The sequence below is a fragment of the Xiphophorus couchianus genome, chromosome 5 (genome assembly GCF_001444195.1).
Source record: "Xiphophorus couchianus chromosome 5, X_couchianus-1.0, whole genome shotgun sequence".
NCBI lineage: Eukaryota > Metazoa > Chordata > Actinopteri > Cyprinodontiformes > Poeciliidae > Xiphophorus > Xiphophorus couchianus.
The window spans coordinates 12,300,898-12,312,928 of NC_040232.1; the positions used below are offsets into that span (position 1 = coordinate 12,300,898).

The 12,031-nt window shown below is 38.1% G+C and overlaps 2 protein-coding genes and 2 long non-coding RNA genes across 4 annotated transcripts; 1 reads left to right on the top strand and 3 right to left on the bottom strand.

Moving 5' to 3' along the window:
* Positions 1 to 3,172: 3,172 nt before the first annotated feature.
* Positions 3,173 to 3,633, bottom strand: LOC114144146 (uncharacterized). The gene is made up of 2 exons (XR_003595418.1): positions 3,455 to 3,633; positions 3,173 to 3,314 (listed from the first exon to the last, which is right to left on the bottom strand). It is a non-coding gene; the product is annotated as an uncharacterized LOC114144146 (long non-coding RNA).
* Positions 3,634 to 4,919: 1,286 nt separating this feature from the next.
* Positions 4,920 to 5,670, top strand: LOC114144145 (uncharacterized). The gene is made up of 2 exons (XR_003595417.1): positions 4,920 to 5,388; positions 5,529 to 5,670. It is a non-coding gene; the product is annotated as an uncharacterized LOC114144145 (long non-coding RNA).
* Positions 5,671 to 6,635: 965 nt separating this feature from the next.
* Positions 6,636 to 8,867, bottom strand: LOC114144140 (uncharacterized). The gene is made up of 6 exons (XM_028016664.1): positions 8,677 to 8,867; positions 8,452 to 8,597; positions 8,261 to 8,322; positions 8,041 to 8,154; positions 7,214 to 7,312; positions 6,636 to 6,872 (listed from the first exon to the last, which is right to left on the bottom strand). The coding sequence occupies exons 1-6, from the start codon at positions 8,794 to 8,796 to the stop codon at positions 6,694 to 6,696; spliced, it is 720 nt and encodes a 239-aa protein (XP_027872465.1). The 5' UTR covers positions 8,797 to 8,867; the 3' UTR covers positions 6,636 to 6,693.
* Positions 8,868 to 9,044: 177 nt separating this feature from the next.
* LOC114144141 (uncharacterized) lies at positions 9,045 to 11,567 on the bottom strand. Its single transcript, XM_028016665.1, has 6 exons — positions 11,259 to 11,567; positions 10,575 to 10,717; positions 9,914 to 9,975; positions 9,701 to 9,811; positions 9,422 to 9,520; positions 9,045 to 9,345 (listed from the first exon to the last, which is right to left on the bottom strand). Exons 1-6 carry the CDS (start codon positions 11,373 to 11,375, stop codon positions 9,221 to 9,223), a joined length of 657 nt encoding a protein of 218 aa, XP_027872466.1. The 5' UTR covers positions 11,376 to 11,567; the 3' UTR covers positions 9,045 to 9,220.
* Positions 11,568 to 12,031: the final 464 nt, after the last annotated feature.

The following is a 12,031-nucleotide window of genomic DNA, read 5'->3' on the forward strand; positions in this document are numbered from 1 at the left end:
TTAGTTTTAAGCAAGTGTAAAAAGTATTTTAAAAAAATGTTGTTCCATGAGAAAAATTCTTGAGAATGCTAGTCTGCTGAATGAATGCGTCAGAAGATGTTGAACAGAACAGAAAAGAGAGAAAAGAGTTAAATGGAGCTGGAGAGAGAGAAAAAGAAAACTGAAGACATCTACAAAAAAGAGAGAGCTGAAGAGAAAGAGAGCAAAAGAAAGCTAAAGACAGAAAGAGCAGAAGAGAGTTGGGAAAAAAAAGACTATCTGCTGCTGTTTGATGTTATTCAATTTATCTAGTGACAAGTGAAAAGTTTTTGCTTCTCATGTAACAGTTCCCTCTATGAAAAACGGATTTTTCTAATCTTATTTGATCTGACTCGGTGCTTTTATTCTCACTTAGAAGCTCCAGACTCCTGTACGATGATCTTCCAGTGTAATGGACATCTAGAAGCATGCAATCTGGGCAGGAAGTCGACAGAAGTGAGGCATGGTAGGCAAAAGGTTGCTCTGAGAACACAAACATGCACAGCGTAATTAAAAAGTGTTTTTCCACCACTGAACACAAGGTTCTAGCATGTAGGGTTTGCGTAATGGTCAGTAACAGTTGCCACCCACCTGCAAACAACGTGTTGTTTATCACAGTTATGTTGCCATGAACTCTGTGGCAAATGCCGGACCTTTAACAGGGGAGAAATGTTGTTAGGAATAAATTGTTTTAAAATTGTTAATGAACTAAAATACTATAATTTGAGGTTTGAAATTACAATTTTGGGTGCTGCACGGTGATGATTTCATCATTCTGAGTAATAGCCTTGACATCCACCCAGTTGGATAATGGCGAAATTAATTGCACGGCTGAGGCCCATACTACAAAGTTCCATCTTCCAAGCATCTGGAAGGCAAATAAAAACCCACAAAGTTTGTGGGTATTTTGATAAATACAATCAATCAACATCACTGCGACACAGAATCTGTTAAGAGGTAGATGATGATCTTACCTTATCTCGCTCATTGACTTGAAAAGATTGGGTCATATTTTCACAGCTGGTCACAGGAGCTGTCTGTCCGAGAGACAGAAGACTGAACACAACCACGGCTACCTGAAGAGACTCCATCATGGCCGACTCGCTGTATGTGTCTGTCCTGGCACAGGGTGCTTTAAATTAACAAGGTTCCGGCCCTGTGGACTGATAGGGGCCCCATTATTTATTTTAGTGTCGCAATAGATTAAAAAACGAGCGTCATTTTCAGTCAGATGGTCCTAGTTTTTGTGGGGCCTAGGAAAGGGGAAAAAAGTCTGTTTTGAAATGTTGCAAAAGATCAGATTAATCAGGTTAATGGCTTGGATCACAGTATTTGAAGAAAAACAGGATTTTTTTCCAGCAATGACACTTAAACTAACTTGTTCTTTAGTTTTAAAGAGTTCCAAAACAAATTTTTTTGCACGTATTTGAGATATTTCTGGTTAAAGAGTTAAGGTTGCTTTTTCTCTTCCATAGAAGATCCTCCTGTTATCCGTCCGTCCATCCATCCATCCATCCATCCAGTGTTGTAGTAGTTGTAGTGAAGTGTTGTAGTCCTGATAATCACATATTTTAAAATGTTCTTGTTTGTGTTTCAATTAGTTTTTTCATTCAGTCTTGTCCAAACATCTACATCTTTTTCTTCTTTTTTTTTTTTTACAGCAATTTAATATGAAAGACTGTCTGTATTCAATAGTAGCCAAGTTTTTCACTTTGAAAACTTAGAAAATTCAGACTTTCTTCATACGTTTACAGCACAAACTACAATATTGTGATTACCGCCATAGTCTTGAATGGAACTGAGGTTTGAGTTTTTGACACATTTGTTTCGGTGACAAGATTTACTTTTAAATAATCCATCCATCCATCCATTTTCTGTTCTTGTCCCTAATGGGGTCGGAAGGGTTGCTGGTGCCCATCTCCAGCTACATTCCGGGCGAGAGGTGGGGTACACCCTGGACAGGTCGCCAATCTGTCGCAGGGCAACACAAAGACATACAGGACAAACAACTATGCACACACACACACCTAGGGAGAATTTAGATAGACCAATTAACCTAACAGTCATGTTTTTGGACTGTGGGAGGAAGCCGGAGTATCCGGAGAGAACCCACGCATGCACAGGGAGAACATGCAAACTCCATGCAGAAAGACCCTGGGCCGGGAATCGAACCCAGGACCTTCTTGCTGCAAGGCAACAGTGCTACCAACTGCACCACTGTGCAGCCTACTTTTAAATAATGAAAAGTTTAATTTAGAGGGTTGTCTCTTACCAGCAAAGTTTATAAATCAAGCAGAGGATGGGAATTAACTACAATAAACTGACTCTAAAACTGAAACTCATGAAGTGGAAAATTCACTTTTAAAAGTGTACTATGTGAAGTCCTGCATGTCAGAAGATTGATTAATTATATGACCATCTTTCTTGCAAACTTGTTGTCACATGTTGATTCCGGAAATGCTTACCATATTTGGAATTATTTTCCTGATACGGATATCTTCCAGTGTGTTCTGATCTAGGTACAGTCAAACATATTGCTTCTGGTGTATAAAAGTGTCATGAAGTGGTGGTGTGGAGATGGTGAGGCAGAACACTCTAGACCTAAGATGTAATAAATTAATTTTTTTAATGATGAACGTCCAGCATAACACTGTCCAACATAGTCCAAAAACACCAGGCAGCACGGCCGAGCGGAAGTCAGGGCTCGATGCCGGTAGCAACCGGTTACATGAAGGACTAGACGACGAACTGGGCACACAGACGACAGAGGCAAAACGAAATGACAGCTTAGACAAGGACCCGACAAAGACACAGACACACAGGTGACACTAAATACACAGGAGGTAATCAGGGAACGAGACACACCTGGGGACTAATCAAAGGGAGACAGGACAACACGGAGACACAGATACACAGGAAACTCAAAATAAACACACTGAAAAACACAGATCCTGACAGTACCCCCCCTTAAGGGCGGCTACCAGACCCCCAAAACAACTGTCCAGGAAAAAAAAAAACAACTCAAGGGTGGGCGGAGGGTCAGAGTCCAAAACAACATAAAACTACCCAACAGAGTGGGTGGAGGCACAGGAAGGGCCAAGAGTGAAGCTGACACCCCACCCACGTCAAAAAATTCAGCAAATAGTCTGAGTGGTTAGTGCTCCGTTAGTGCAGGTTTGTGCCGTTAAAATTTTCGTTTGTGCAGCTTTGGTTTCTGAAATATTAAAAATTATTTTTTAGGTCATCCAGAGTTCACCATCCCCCCATGTTGCTCCAAAACAAACCAAACTGTGCTACTTCGTTAGTGCTCCGTTAGTGCAGGTTTGTGCAGTTAAAACGGTCATTTGTGCAGCTTTCGTTTCTGAAATATTAAAAGTTATAATTTTGGCCGATGACGTCACCATCCCCCCATCCAAAACAAAACAAACTGGGCTACTGCTCATTATGAGATATTACATAATTTTCTTTCATACGCCAACTGACTTCACCTAAATTGATGACTGTGGCCTGCTCTGGACATAACCACAAAGCAAGCAGTTATTAATTTTGTATGTTATTGTGCAAGTTAAATTCTGCAGATTTTCAGCTGTTGTACAATGTGTACCTTCTTTTGTTTTGAACTTCATAAAGATTTAGAACAAGAAGAAATTTGTCTCATTTCAAGAAATGTTTTTAGATAGTAATGTTTTCTCACCAATATAACTTTCTCCACAATAATTGAATCCTGTCAAGACATAATTTCAAATCTTTTCTCCCCTGCTTGGCCTTTTGTAAGGTTGCCAGGTTTGGAAGGTGACTTGGCTCGGGATCTCCAATATCCATCAACTCTGATGCCTTTGCTGACCTCCATACAGCTGGTTCCATCCCTCCCTCACACAACTCTTTTGAAACCTGTGCACGAAGGGTTCCTGACATGATTCTTTTGGACTGGCCAGTGTGCAGGGAGATGTCGGCGCCTTCGATAGAACACTGGAGCACCATTGGGCTGTTGACCATTGGCTCTCTGTCACATGTCATTTTAACATGGCCTTGACGCTCTTTACAGAAGTAGTTGATATCAATGTACTCACTAGTGACAGTTGGATAAACATTTGTTCTTTGCAATACAAATGTACATGTGCTTTTCAACGTTTTCCAAACCAAATCATTAATTATGTGACTCCAAGTGCCAGGTTTTAAAATTGGGTAGTCCCTTTTGCCAGATGATGAAAACTTGTCATTGTATTCAACTCTTTCTGGTATAAACTTTATCCATTCTTCAAATGGAACTTCAAGCTGAAAATCTGTAAATTGTCCAGAAGAAGTTGTGCCTGAGTCAAACTCTGTGTCCACGGGGCTTTCAGGATCACTTTCTTGATCATTTATTTCCAAGCATGACCAGATGTTTTGTCTGTTTAGCTTTACAAATGTGTACAGGCCTTTTGCAGACATTTTATTTCCCAACTGCTGACTTAGCTCTGTCCAGACAGCGGCAGCTGGAGTGGCTAGATTGCCGTTTTCTAGGATAGCCTCTTTTGACTTCCAGAGAACTGCGAAAAGAGACTCTCTGTCCACTGCTGGCTGTCGAGGCATCTAGTTAAAAAATAAAAAGGCTTTGATTAGCATTGCTCAAAATAATAATTCTGGTCTACATAATTTCTAAGAAGCCACAAAACATTGACATTCTAGCAGAGGCTGCACAATTACAATAATCTTGAACTAAAAAAAAGTTAAGTTGGCTTTCCCAGCTTCTCATTTATACTATTTAAGCAATTTTTTATATACTGTTTTTATATATTTTTTTATATAATATATATTTACTAAATATTAAGTACATTACTTGGATGAACTTTGTTGAACCAATGACGCTGCCGTGCACTTCCGGTTTTACTCTGCAAAAACTTTGTTTGCTCAAGCAACTAGAATGTTAGCTATGGATTTGTTGTTGTCGTTTTTTACCCTTTTGCTGCATAATCAGCAGAAAGTAAGTCAACAATGTGAATATAATTGTTGAAACCACCTCCAAAACCAAAGCACAGTTGAACAGTCATACAAATACACACATTACGTTACGGTCACGGCCGCATGTCCTGTATTGACAGGATTCAATTATTGTGGAGAAAGTTATATTGGTGAGAAAACATTACTATCTAAAAACATTTCTTGAAATGAGACAAATTTCTTCTTGTTCTAAATCTTTATTGAAGTTCAAAACAAAAGAAGGTACACATTGTACAACAGCTGAAAATCTGCAGAATTTAACTTGCACAATAACATACAAAATTAATAACTGCTTGCTTTGTGGTTATGTCCAGAGCAGGCCACAGTCATCAATTTAGGTGAAGTCAGTTGGCGTATGAAAGAAAATTATGTAATATCTCATAATGAGCAGTAGCCCAGTTTGTTTTGTTTTGGATGGGGGGATGGTGACGTCATCGGCCAAAATTATAACTTTTAATATTTCAGAAACGAAAGCTGCACAAATGACCGTTTTAACTGCACAAACCTGCACTAACGGAGCACTAACGAAGTAGCACAGTTTGGTTTGTTTTGGAGCAACATGGGGGGATGGTGAACTCTGGATGACCTAAAAAATAATTTTTAATATTTCAGAAACCAAAGCTGCACAAACGAAAATTTTAACGGCACAAACCTGCACTAACGGAGCACTAATCACTCAGACTATTTGCTGAATTTTTTTGCTCTGAATGAACTGGTCATATAGTTCAAAGACTATCTCCAAAATAACTGAGTCTCTCTTGAACTGATTGAACAGTAAAATCAGTAAAAACTTAAAAATAAGTAAAATCCTCCTCTGAATTGGACTCAAAAATGTTTGCCGGTAGAGACGAAGTAGCGAGGGTGGTGGCTGTCGGGGTGTGAATCTGGTCATAGACATAAATCCTGTTATGAACATGAAGGAGTCTTTATGAATGTTTGTTGTCATGAAGTGATTATTGTCATTATTCATTAAATAATGACACTTTTACTGCAAAGTTTCTTTAAACGTTGCTTTAAAAGTGCCAACTTTGCATTGTTTAGTAAATAATTACACTATAATGCAAAGTTGGCACGTTTAATGAATGTTTAATGCAACCTTTAAAGGAATTTTGCATTAAAATGTCATTATTTACAGAATGACACTTCATGACAACAGTCATAAACATTCATGAACACTCCTTCATATTTATGACAGATGTTCTGCCATGTTTATTATAGTGTCATGTCAGCCTTATGCACACCTCTTCAAATAAAGTGTTACCGTAATGAGTCTAACCCATAATAAAGAAATAAATCTATTACAATTTTGGAAATAACAGTATATATTCTTTACCTGAATGGTTTTCTCCTTAGCTTTGTAATGGGGGACATGCTGCTCCACTTCCATCCACCTCAAAATCCTCCAAAGCATTTTTCCTAAAATAAGTTCTCAGTTGTTTTAGGTAGAAAACCTAACACTGAAGTTAGCATCTGATTCAAAGGGTTCCAGTACAAATCATGTACTGACTTCAACTTTTAAGGACAACATGAAGGTGGGGATTAATCATTTCTCTGCATCCAACTCGCCCTCTGTGAAGTAGCTGGTGAACATTTCAACCAGAATAAAAAGCTAAATATGACCCCACAGACAAAAACAGTCACACTTAATTTTTGTTCTCCATTTTTTATTATGGTGAAATATCATTTCCATACATGCTAATTGTTCACCGCTTCTACTAAAGCACTGGAGAGTTGTGAGAAAACTTCAGAAAAGGTCTTTACTGCTGCACCACTTTGGAAAATCTCATCGATCATGGTCGTGTGGTCGGCACCCATGAAGCCGGTCAAGTCGAAGCTCTTTGAGTCTTTGGAGAGAGATGGATCTGGGCAGAAACCTGAGTGGTAGAAAATAAACTATTTTGATTATATTTTTTAGGAATGTGAGACAATAAAAGAAATACTTCATATCATCTACTTAGTGATTCACGACTCAGTATGGTGGTGGCACGTCATGTATGAGTAGTGTCACTACCAAGCACACTTCTCTGACAAAACTTTGTAAAATAGAAATGTATTTGAATTTAAAGTGTCTCACTCTGCTTCCAAGTATGAGTTTCACAATGGAAGTAAGAATGTGTTTGCTGACACAGGCTCAATACTGGTATATGCCTACAACCTGGGGGGTTACATTGACAAAGGGAAAAATGATTAACCCAACCAGACAGAGAGTTTGTACCTTGCTCTGAGTTCAGAATGGCAGCTTCTGGTAAATGCAAACACTCCACCTGCTTCTTGTACTCCTCCAGCTCAGCAGCAGAAACCTTCTGTCTCCTACCTGAGAGACACAACATGTAGATGATGCACTTTTGTTAAAATATCAGCATTTTAAAGTGTCCTTAATTGATAAATAAAAGCTCTTTAAACAAAACTAACCAGATTTGTTGTAATAGCTGAGATGTCACTCTAATATTTTTTGCTTAATATTTGTTTCTAGAACTAATAATAATAGTAATAATATATATATTAATAATAAATATTATAACATGTGCTATTTATTCCTAAAGCATATGTAAAATGACCAGGCCAGTGTAATAATATACAGCATTAGGCTGCTCCATTTGTAAATAGCACAAGCCGTTCTACTGTACATGACTTCATTTATAAAGTACGTAAATTCAAGACACACACACACCACACAAACTCAGAGCTTAAACTTGGAAAAAACTAAAATAAAACTTTTGTTATGCAACTCATCTATCCATTAAAAACTTCATGCATCTTTTTAAAAAATCTTTTTATCTGCATTTTCATTATTTCAAAACAAAGCTTGAATTATAACAATTACCATGGAATTACTGGAATTCTAGAAGATTAGAAAAACAGATATGTGCAACCTTAAAATGGTTTGCTTTGAACCAGAACGTAAACATGGTAAACATAGTTGCAAAAATATTTGACCAATGTGACTCTTTTCTCTACCTAAATTCAGTTTGTCAGATGTTTAGTTCACTGAATCTGAATTATGAAAACATAAGAAATATCTTTTCAAGTTTTTGGTCTTACTCAGAAGCTGTACACCTCTGTATGAGCTTCTTCCAAATGTTATGTTGGAGTACATAACCATACAGTCAGGACAGCCTGTTTTCAGGTGGAAGCCAGTCGAGGAGTACGGGTAGGCTGGAAAAAAGAATTTAAAACATGTTTAAAAATGCATTTATCTTCAATGAATATGAAGGTCAACCATATTAGATATGGTGATGGAAGAAAAGTCATCACTACCTACTTAAAGTAAGAGTGTTGTTTTCCAGCGTTGAGTTAAATGTCATAGAGAAGCATTGACCAAACCTTTAATAAAAAAAATATTAAGAAACATTTTCACTTACATTATCTAATAGGCAGATCATAAAATTGTGTTTGTTTTGTAAAGGTCATATAAAACAAAGATAGAACCCTGAAACTGAGGGCGTGAATTACGTTTTTAGGTGCATAGAACCAATCATGATATTTTCCTCAGTAGCAGCGACGTAATTCAACCAGACGGTCCCCCTCGACATCTCCAACAACTCTTTGGATCCGCGCATGTCCGTGCTCTCTGCTATGTAGTTCCATCTTCCGAGCAGCTGGGAAACATCGTATGCGTGATTGCTTACATCAACCTTGCAGATACAGAAAAACCTGAAGACCTTCAGAGCTTCTTACCTGATCCCTCCGAGGCATCTGAATTTGTTGGGTTAGACTTTCACAGTTGGTCGTAGGAGCTGTCTGTCCGAGAGACAGAAGACTCAACACAGCAACAGCTACATGCAGGGACTCCATCATGGCTGACTCGCTGACTGTCGGTCGTGGCTGTACATCTGTGCTTTTGGGTAACAAGGTTCATCCCATGTGTGCTGTCAGGACCTTCAATTGTTTACTTTTGTATCGGAAGAGATAAGAAAATATCAAAAAGAAAAACAAGTCTCATCCCCTTGGAGGTTCGTGAAAAAACCATGAAAACTGTGGACTGCACACAAAAGCAGTGGTACTGTTAAACTGCAGGAAGAAACAAAATACGCAAAGACTATGACTTCTGGAATTGTGATTTTTATTCAGAATACTATATACCGCAGAGGAGCAGTTTTCTTTTTCTGTTCAGTTTTAGAGGATCAGAGTTCTGGGTCTCTGGGCCTCACTGAATAAATCAACAAACACTTCAGTTTCTTATATAATTGTTATGAGAAAGGAATAAAACCAGAGGATTCTTTCAGTTTATAAACATGTCAAAAAGAGAATCCAGAAATTTTGCCACTCGAAATCCCATCTTCGCCTGTAGTACCGAGTTGAGGGCGCTGAGGCCCTCGACGGGCGTGATGTCGTCAGGGCAGATTTCTGTTTTCATAGAAAATATTCAACAATTAACAATCGACATATGTTGGAACATGGAAGATAGCGCAGATATTCTTACCGTTGTCTGAGTTTAACATTATAGGTGTCGGCATTTGAAGGCATTCTGCTTGTTTCTTAAACAGTTCCAATGCAGCAGGTGAGACGCTCCTGCTTCTACCTAAAAACAGAATTGTTCCCTTTTAATTTAATCTATTATTAAAGACTAAATGGATTTACTTGTAAAGCCTGTCCAACATGTTTCTGCTAATATTGGTGTTTAGTGTAAAAAAAAAAAAAAAACCTTCTGAAATTCCTTTCTAAAAAGATATATAAACTTTTGGTAAAGTGTGTTTCTTACTAAACATAAGCAGACTAGTGAAATTGGTTGCAGAGATTACATCCTCTTTAGCAACCAGACAGTCAGGGCACTCTGTTGACAGGTAGACCTCTTTGAGGTAGAAAGGTTGCTCTGTGGACAGCAAACACAGCACAAAGCAGACAGCAGGGTGGATTATATCAACATACAGTAAATGTGCTTCACGTTCTCCCTGTTAGCCTCCTCTTTACTTACCGATCAACATTGTGCTGTTCTCAAAGATCACGTCGTATGCTAAGCTGGAGCAAGTCCCAAATCTATAATGTAAAAGGTATAAGATCTTATAGTTTTTCCTGTGATCAGAAACTAACCGTATAAAGACCTTATAGAGACATTAAACCAAAATTAGTTCTAATCCCCACAGTGAAAACTGTGCTTTTGCCTCACCTGGAAGAATACTCAAGAACTCGTGTTATCAAAGAAGATATTATTTTGCCTGGTTTCTAAATGGCTCTAAAGGCAATTTAGAAACAGAAATAGTGAATAAAAGTGAGGGGGAAAAAAACATTCTAAAAGTCAATGTTTCTTTAAATATTGACTTTGCTAATCCCTTTGGGGTTTGCAAAGGCAGTACTTGCCCAGAAGTTAACCCTGTTTGGGGGTGATGGCATGGAAAAGTTGGGGAACTCCTGTTCTAGACAGATCTGCCACCTGAATTATACTTATTTATATCAATGGTTTATGGTTATTTAAACTGAAGATTACTTGTATGTCGCACTAATGTCGTGTGTTTTGCAAATCAGAAGCATATCTGGGGTGGGTAACTACGTGAAGAAAAGCGGTTTAAAATGAATAAATCCATATTTCTCTTTCTGTAAACATTGAGCTAACAGTGCTGTTGCGTGGGACGCTTTACATCCTCTGAGTCTGGACGATATTGAGAACGTTGCTCTTGGAGGTGACGTTCAGGTCCAGCCAGACACCAGTCATTAAGTAAGCCAGCGACCGACTTCCTGGGATGTCAGAACTCCCCCCGATGTAGTCCCACCGACCCAACATCTGCAGCACACAGACAGCACAGTGTACAGTCGATAAATGTTGGAATATAACTATTGGTGTCATTTAAGGAGTGTGCAAACCTTTTAAAATTATGAACTGGGCGATACGCAAGTTGTTTCTTTCAGACTTAACTGGTTTCTTAGAAATATACTGTATGTGGACTGTATCATAGGAAAACTATATTAAAGTGAAGAAGTGGCTAAATAAAGTGTTACCTGTTGGGGATTTGGTGAGAGAAAGGATTGTGGCTATGCTTTGATTTAAAAAAAAAAAAAAAACTTACAAGGAGATGTTGGTTTAAAGCTTAGAAAAACAAATTTGTAGAGATGAATCAGAAGTGACAGGATTTATGTGCTATTTCTAAGTTAAACTTACTAGTCAATCTAAATAAAGCTTGGACCTTTCATTAACACATTAGAAATTTCATTTAGTAAAATTGTGTTAGATTTCACACCCATTTAATTAGTAATTAATAAAAAGAGTAGACAGACAATCTATTTACATATTTAGTTTTAATTTAACAATGCTGACAGGGACTTACTTCTTCTTTGCTGATAGTTATTGGTTTGAGTAGATCGTCACAGCTGCTCAGAGGAGCAGAAAGTCCCAGAGAGAAGAGACTCAGCAGCACAGCAGCAGCAGCAGAAGCACACTTCATATTCACGACCAAGCTTTGAGTTTTCTTCTCAGAGTTTCCTCCTGTGTCTTACTTTTTGGTACCTCCTTCCAGCTAACTTTTCTTCAGAATTGTACTATCAGTGTATCACAAATTTAACTTCAGTAGTCACTTCTGGATGAAACATTCAGGAGGTGTGTGAGGTGATGTAACCAAGGTAAAAGGTTAAAGAGAGAAAACAATCAATGGCCTTTTTTGAGGGCGATTGATCAGATCACATGGAAGAGAGAGCGCTGGAGAAAGAGACACATGTGGACAAAACTGTTGGTATCCTGCTGGTGACTAAAAAGCCCATAGCGGTCACTGAAATAACTTGAAACTGAGAAAAGTAATGATAAATAAAATTTTCCTGAAAGTAATGAAAATCAGACATTGCTTTTGAAATGTGATTTAGCAGATCCATAAAAAAAAATAAAATTACAGACAAGCATGTTAAAGGTAAAGAGTATGAGACCATCTCCAGGCAGCTTGATGCTCCTATTACTGCAATTATTCACAGATTTAAGGTCCACAGGACTGTAGTCAACCTCCTTGCAACAGGAATAAACCTGATGACAAATTGAAAGGTTAAGAGTTCAGAACAACCTGCAAAGAAAATTTAAGGTGAACTCCAAGTCAAACAACTGTCTCTAATACTT